The sequence below is a fragment of the Musa acuminata genome, chromosome BXJ2-9, assembly GCF_036884655.1.
Source record: "Musa acuminata AAA Group cultivar baxijiao chromosome BXJ2-9, Cavendish_Baxijiao_AAA, whole genome shotgun sequence".
In the NCBI taxonomy this organism is placed as follows: domain Eukaryota; kingdom Viridiplantae; phylum Streptophyta; class Magnoliopsida; order Zingiberales; family Musaceae; genus Musa; species Musa acuminata.
Genome location: NC_088346.1, coordinates 39,099,093 through 39,106,914, shown reverse-complemented (window position 1 = coordinate 39,106,914; position 7,822 = coordinate 39,099,093). Strand labels below are relative to the sequence as shown.

General features: G+C 42.8%; 1 protein-coding gene across 2 annotated transcripts; it reads right to left on the bottom strand.

Annotated features, from left to right (window-relative positions):
- Positions 1-213: 213 nt before the first annotated feature.
- On the bottom strand, positions 214-7,169 carry LOC135623414 (uncharacterized). Of its 2 annotated transcripts, XR_010491374.1 has the most exons (4): positions 5,549-7,169; positions 5,025-5,464; positions 3,426-4,951; positions 214-520 (listed from the first exon to the last, which is right to left on the bottom strand). XR_010491374.1 is itself a non-coding variant. In XM_065126354.1 (3 exons), the coding sequence occupies exons 1-3, from the start codon at positions 7,049-7,051 to the stop codon at positions 3,499-3,501; spliced, it is 3,396 nt and encodes a 1,131-aa protein (XP_064982426.1). In that variant the 5' UTR covers positions 7,052-7,169; the 3' UTR covers positions 214-3,498. The 2 variants fall into 2 exon arrangements, 1 of the variants encoding a protein (XP_064982426.1); XM_065126354.1 differs by having other exon boundaries at positions 214-4,951.
- Between the last annotated feature and the right edge of the window lie 653 nt (positions 7,170-7,822).

Here is a 7,822-nt window from a genome sequence, read left to right as displayed (position 1 = left end):
CCTAATGGCCAATCAAATGTCCAGTTAAATTCTATCGTCGCCAAGAATAAGAAGAAAACAATTCTCATGATGATCCAACAAAGCCGTTCAACATGGATATTGTTGAACACATCTCATAATGCAACAACTTTCTTGATGATGCTTCTGGTGACGCAATTTCATGTTGTCTAAGACCAAGCATAACCGATTTGCTGATTACAGAAGAGTATCTCATATTGCAAAGACCAAAAACCTAAATATAATATGAGGAATAAACGAAACAAGATCAAGTTATGACTCATTCCAAAGGAAATAACACTGAACAAGTACATCCTCCAAATGAATAAATAACATTATTTACAATCAAAAGATCCAAGTTTAGTTCCTCTCACCTTTCTCAACTACAAGTGGTATACTCCATCCAGATTCTTGCTTTGGAGAATCAAGTCTCACTCCCAAATTCACTTGATGCCTCCAGCAGCTCTACTTGGGCGTAGGATTTAAAACGGGTGTTCGTTCAGTCAAGCTGATGAATAAAGTTCTGCCAAAAAGCAAAGTTACATCTTAAATACTAGGAACTACGTAAACATAGAACAAGGAAGAGCAACACGTCCTGAGCTTAAAAATTACTATAACCAACCGAAATGGAGTCACCTCCCTAGTAAATGTGCCACATGAATTCACCGACTTCTGCTAGGACTAACGGAAGATCAAACCCACACTCGTCGATGAAAAAACATGGGAGGATGGTTGTGAAACAGGTACACTCCCAGCACCTGTTCTTATCTATCTAGTTTTATATCACTAGATCAGTGACATTTTAAACAGAATCCTCATAATTGTGTGATTAATAATTCTTCTTGGAGAAGAAACCATCCATGTCAAAACAAGAGGAAACAAGATATAACCAAGTGATGCCCTTGACAAAGTGTGGAGAAGTTTAAAGCATCAAAACTTACCTTCTTCTGACAACAAGAGTGGTGAGACATAAGACCAAGAACTCAATTGGAGGAGTTTGAAGCAACAAAGATTACCTTCTTCTGACAAGTAGAACAGCAGTGATACATGAGACCAAGAACTAAATGACTGGAAGGGTAAGTCATGAAGATAACTCTATCCAAGTCAAAAGTATGGTTGGGGATCTCCTTGGAACAGTCAACCTACTCCGGAGTCCACCTGGTGGTGCTGGAAGCCTTTTAATAAGTATATGTCTGTGTTAAAAGCTATATTTCATCCAATTATTGGAAATGGTGATCAACTAAATGTTTTGCATTACAATTGGATCTTTAACATTCCATTGGCCATTAAACCGATATTTTGTTAATATTTCTATTATTGATGGACATTGGCATGTTTCTAACCTTCTGCTTGATAATAAATGGAACGATTTGTTATTTGATCAATGCTTTGATGGTAATATTTGCAGGCTTCTCTCCCACATTGATATGGCTCCTCCTGAGAATGACAAATGGATTTGGAGAACTGACCTAAAGGGGCAACCATCAGCCAAACTAGCTTATAGGTACATCAAAGACTTGGATCAATCTAGTGGGAAGGTTGAAGGATGTTGGAGTGAATTGTGAAAACCAAGGATTGAAATATCGTACTGTACCGGAGTTTCGACCTTCTCTCGGTACGGTACAGTATTGTATACTGAACGATATACCATTCAGTATATATATATATAATCTTTTATTTATATATTTATATTATATATATATATATAATTTAAAAAAATGTGTGACGTCGCCTCTCTTCTCCCACAACGACGTCACAGAAAAACAAGGCGACGTCGCCTTTATATATATATATATATATATATTTTTTTTTTTTTTTTTTTTTTTTTTATAAATAAAAAAATATCGTCTGGTAGCGAGTGATCCACGTACCGGTTTACTCTCGGACTGGTATGTACCGCCCGTACCGAACGATATCATTCGAAACTGTATACCTTAGAGGAAACTTCCTATTATCTCTAAGGCTCTTTTATTTTGTTGAAAACTTTTACATCACAAGCTATCTACTTCAGTTAGGATGTCTTCGTTGGGTATTTGCCAATCATGATCATGTGTGTTATGTTTGTAATGAGGGTTGGGATGATCAAAATCATGTTTTCTTTGAATGTCCATTTGGTGGAAGGATGTGGACAATGCTTAGTAATAAGTTGGGTTCTGAATTATCTCATTTTGGGGAGTGGAAAGAGGTGCTTAGCTCAAGGAGAGGAGTGGCTTACCTGATCATCCTAGTTTAGTCAGATCCTTGATTGCCCATTGCCTTTGGCTGATTTGGAAGGCCAGGAATGATGTTCTATTTAATAACATAAGGACAGGCCACTCTACAGTTGTGTATGGGTCCGTTTCATATATAATGAACAGAAAATTGGACATAATGTCCAAAGGACATAGGAGCGAGGCACATCAAAATATCAAATTGTGGTGCAGTGGTGTAGACCTGATATTGGGTGGTTTAAGCTAAACATAGATGGAGCTTTTAATCCTCAAAGTTTAGATGGTGGAGCTGATCTTCTGATTAGAAACTCTAATGTCATGTGTCTTTGTGCAGGTTTTCTATTTGTGGAGCAAGGCAATAGTTGGATTAACAAGATGCTAGCAATTAAGAAAGGGCTGGAAGCTGCACTACTTAACAACATTGAGTGCATCATTGTTGAAACTGATGCATTGCAAATCATGAAAGCACTTAATGGAGAGGAAACACCACCATGGTGTATTTCAAACTGTCAAAATTGTGAAAGAGTTACAGAAACTATTTCGGGCTTGGAAAGTTTTGTATATGTTAGGGAAGAATCATAGTGCACATTGGCTTGTGAAGTTTGCCATGTCTACGAAATTCTGGTGTTGTATGGTCTGGCCATTGGCATCTTGAGTTCCATGTCATTTTGTTCATAGTTATAGTTGTAATAGCACTGTTTTTGGGTTAATAACTTAATATGAATCCTTTTTTGCTTTTGGTAAAAAAAATGAAGATAACTCTATCACAAACTCTTGTTAATTGGAGAGGAACATTTCATGCCTTATTCCTATTAAAGATAAATTTAATTTCTCAATACTAGCACCTAAAGATGCAACAGAAGTAAACTATAATGCCTGCATTCGAAGTCCATTTCTGATTGATCACAATAAATTCTGTAAAACCATAATGATAAGTAATATGCGCTACCAGGGATGGTTTGGCTTGCCATTGGTGTATGTCATAAAGAAGATTTATAAGCCCTTTGTAACCATAATGGAGTCAGAAAAATCAATGAAAAGCATATTAAAAATAGTATAGGGGAATTCTTTTCTAATTTCAATAGACAAAGTAAAATTATGTAAATCCATAGCCTTTTAAAAGAATTTACAAACTTTATTAAGCTTATAGGGCCTGAGCAATTATTTAACAATAACGCACATGCAAATAAGCAAGTTAGGCACAGGATCTAACCAGACCTTTAAGAGGACAAAGCTTGCCAAGATAGAATCGTTGTAGCACTCCAGAATATGTCCTTGTGTTTGTTTCCTTCTATGTGTAAAACAATGACTCCAAGTACTCATCAATATATGCAAGACATGGCCAATGATCAGTTCTTATTCGTACCAACGTTGATGAATGTCCTACTTCCATCTGGAAAAGGAGATGGAATCTGGGTGGTAGGAATATCAAAATAATAAAGGTACCAATTGTCCTCTTACTGACAGGTGAAAGATTCTCTGCATCACCCTGTTCATCAAAATATGGGAGCTGAAGAGGTACATTTTCAGAATATGGCACCAGCGCATTAACATCATGGGCAACAAAAGCTTCAGCATCATTTTCCCACACAACATCTCTAATAATTCCATTGTTCCTTACGATATTCACCAGTGGATCGCCAGTGACACTCACAACATATGAAGCCAGGTGCTTCTCAACATTCTTGATCAAAGAATCCAGAAATACTTCCAGAAGTTTCACAGATCGTGTGCCATGAATTGCTGCAGCACCTTTACCTCCACTAAGAGGGAACGTCTCACGTCCTGTGCTTGCAGAATTACCACAAGCCTCCCATAGTGCATGAAACAGATCATAATAGTATCCAGGCACCTCATCCTCTTCAATATCAGGTGGTATACTAGCCTTAAGAAACATATCTTCAATGCCAATTGCAACGCTCTGTAGCCTTCCGGAAATAACTTCCCCATTCTCTGCATTTGCCTTGATAGTAACATCAATAAGACCTGGCATTGGCTCACGAGGTTCCAATTCTATATTTACTGAAGCACGATGACTTGAGCCCTCCTCAAAGCTGTTGCCCGCAGGTATGATATCATATCTGTTTCTCAAAGGTTCACCGAGAAGAAAAGGTACCCGACATGGTGGAATTTTGCCATACTTAGCTGTTGATGAAAATGTGATAGTAGTTGCATACATAGCAGGCAACGTCTCCCCCTCTTCTGAATCAAAAGTAGATGAACCATCTCCCCAGACATGGCTAAATGGTTCAGACTCAAACCTTAGTATACAGGGTATTCTAATCTTAATTGCAGACGTGTGTCGGTAGTCAGGAATACATGAAAAATGCTTCCGGAGGACTCCCAGAATTTCTGCCACATTTGCATCCATCACTCTCAGTGGTTCCTTAATATAACTTATTTGTTCAAAGTTCATTTCACCATCCTTGTCTGATTCTGCAGAAGGAGAAATGCTGATATCACTTATACCTACAACATTACTTGCTTCCGTGTTATCTTCCATGTTTGATTTCGGTATAACTAATGACCATGACTGTTTCACAATAAGTGGAACAACCCTTTCAAGATGAATATAAGAAGAGACACCGCCTGACTTTTTGATGTTTTCCGAGTGGCGAGGTGATGGAACTTGGAAAAGTGAGCCTGGGTGAGGAGATGGTGAGACTCCTGAAGGCTCTTCACCAAGATTCAGCACCTGCCTTAGCTTCTTCCCAGGAATGCAGACAAGCATCCGCAGATAGATCCTGAAATTGGTGTCGATAGTATTAATGACGAAAACTTGGATATGAGTCCAACAGAATATAACTTTGTAATTACCTTGCATTGTCACGAACTTCCAAGTCTGGGTAGCATTGGCAAATAAATGCTAGAAGGCGTGACAAAGGAAGGAAAATCCTTGAGCTGTGGTGATGCTTAAGCATCATCCTGCAGATACCCAACACTTTAGTCCCCTGAGACCATAAACTCAACCCTGAGTTTGGTCCATGTTTCACTGATATAGAAACAATATGCCTCATAAGTAACTCTAACAAACCATGGGGTGGAATGGTATCATTCTCAGCAATCCTCTCAAAAATGGGAAAATAAGAAGTCAACCGGTATCCCATCTCAAGTTTCGGAAGCAAATGCTCATCAAGTTTCTGGAGCAGTCGCTCCCCTACGGACCGGTGACCCTTGCATTTCAACAGTTGGTCGATAAAAATGCCAATGACCAGAACCAAACCGTGGTGCTCCAATGCCAAATTTACCAACATACTCTGCATATAGTCAAGTAATTAAAAATTAAGAACTTACACACATGAAGGAAAAACGATACTATTGTGGAGAGGAACCTCTCTCACCTGAAGGGTGCTGAATATGGTGGAATCCATGAGAAAAACAAGCTGAGGTTCCTCTGAGCAATCATCACGATGTGGGATGACTCCAACCAAGAACTTGTGAAGCGTCCGAAAGGCAACCGAGGTCTCTGTGCTCCACGGCGGTAGCCACTTGTAAGCAGAGATGCAAACCAACCCATCCTGAAAGAGCTTCACTATCAAGGCCCTTCGACCATCCTCCTCCCCCTTTCTTCTCATTTCCAAAGTATCCAAACTCGCTGCAATGCACGCTAAAGCATCAAGCTTCTTGGCTTTCAAAGCCAGAGGATCAAAAACCCCAGGGTAAAATCTGGGCGCCAAGGGAGCAAGCGAGTCCTTTCCCTTGCCAAGCCTAGGCGAGCCCAGCAGCCAGTGGAGCGCGAGAAGACGAAACACGAGGGGCTGGTGGGCTTCTCTGGCCATAAGGGCGAGGCGGCGAGCGATGTTGCGCTCGTCCTCGCCAGCAAAGGCATCTGGGAAGCCGGAATAGAGCATGAGAACGATATGGCAGAGGATTGGGTGATACGAGTAAATCAGGCCAGAGAACTGCACCTTCAGGAGCGCCCCGCCCGTCGGCACGTGCTGCTCCAGCGCGCCAGCGATGCTGGTCAAGATCGAGACCAGCTCCATGGTGGCGGCCGGTGTCAGGGCCTGCGGCCGCTCCCAGAGGAACCCCAGAACCCGCTTGATCTCCCTCAGGTTCACCTCCGAGGGCTCGCGGTCACGATCGGCAGAATGGTGAGACAAGAAACAGCTAGGGGCACTAAAGGGCACGAGGGGGACGGAGGTGGAGAGGATGGAGGTTGGGGAGGAGAGAAGACCAGGGCGGAGGACAATGTCACGGACGACAGTGGCGAGGAGAAGAAGGTAGCTTTGTGCGACGTGGGTGCGCTCGGCCTGGGCGAGGGCCCAGAGGTGGCCGGCGGCGTCGGCAAGGAGGCAAGGGAAGGCAGACTCGAGCTCGCGGAGGCACTCGCAGGCAGCGGCGCGGGACTGGCGGTCCGGACCGTGATTCGGGCGGTTGGTGACTGTGAGGAGGGCTTCCACGAGGGGCTCGAGGAGAGCGGCGGAGGAAGCGTCGAGTGGGGCGTCGAGGGAGGAGACTGCAGCGGAGACGGCGGTAGCCATAAACTGGTCGCGGAGGAGGGCGGCGGCGGGAGCGGGAGAAGGGTCGGAAGCGGAGGGGGACGAGGATAGGAGGAGGGATCGGAGGGCGTCGATTAGAGGGGGAAGGGAGTCGGAGGGGGGTGGGGCAGAGGTAGGTGAGGAGAGGAGGTCGTCGATGAAGAGGAGGAGGAGGGGTTTGAGGTGGGAGGCGAAGTCGCGGCGGAGGAAAGCGTTGAGTGCAAGGTCGAGGAGGGGGAGGGGCAGCCACCGGTCGCAGCGGGCGGGGGAGCCGGAACCGAAGTCGTCGAGGAGGGTCTCCCACTCCTGCAGGGAAAGCGAGGGCGATGGCGGCTGCTTCGCCATCGATTGCTGCTTCTCCATCTCTCTTCGATTTGAATTCCTAATCCTCTTCACAATCTAGCACTTGATATCGCAGGAGGAGGAGGTTGCCATTGAAGAGGGGAGGATGGTGGCGAGAGGGAGGAAAGAGAGAGGACGGCGTGGTAAATGTGGAAGCGAGATTTGGAATCAGAATGTCATCAAAAGAATACGGATCAAATCGATCGAACTCATACCCGGCCCGTTAACAGCCCTGGATCCGCTTCCCCGCCTCCGATATGGCCGTCGTCGGTTAAGAACAGTTGCCAATTCTGGTAAAAATAGGATTTGAATGTATTTATTATATGGTTCATGTTTTTTTGGCTTAATTACTTACTTCTTCAAAGTTATATTCTCAAATTAATCATCGGTTTGTTCTTTAAATAATTCTCTAACAATTTATTTCGTAGAAATCAAATCACAATCCAACATTTATACAATATAAAAATAAATTGTAATTACACTCGATTTTCTTTTATTGGTTTGACTTGGAAATTTCTATTGCATCCAGCGATTGTCATATCAGACTGACTTTTAAAACCCTAATTTTCTAAATTCGATCACTATTATTTTGGACATCTAAGAATTGACTTCAAATGCAAACTATTTCCTCAATCAAGCTTTCAAGTTACCTGTGAAAATGATATTTCATCTCCTGCCACTACTGTAGATTTAAGACTTCAGGGGAGGTTTAATCTTATGGACAGTCTCCTAACTAACTAAAAAGTTGCATAGCTTTTATCCAACAAATCAATCTGGAATTGATTGATCTCT

Coding starts and splice junctions, on each gene's coding strand:
- LOC135623414 (XM_065126354.1), bottom strand. CDS start 7,051: ATGGAGAAGCAGCAATCGATGGCGAAGCAGCCGCCATCGCCCTCGCTT. Junction 5,465..5,548: donor CCATATTCAGCACCCTTCAG/GTGAGAGAGGTT, acceptor GACTATATGCAG/AGTATGTTGGTAAATTTGGC. Junction 4,952..5,024: donor GAAGTTCGTGACAATGCAAG/GTAATTACAAAG, acceptor CACCAATTTCAG/GATCTATCTGCGGATGCTTG.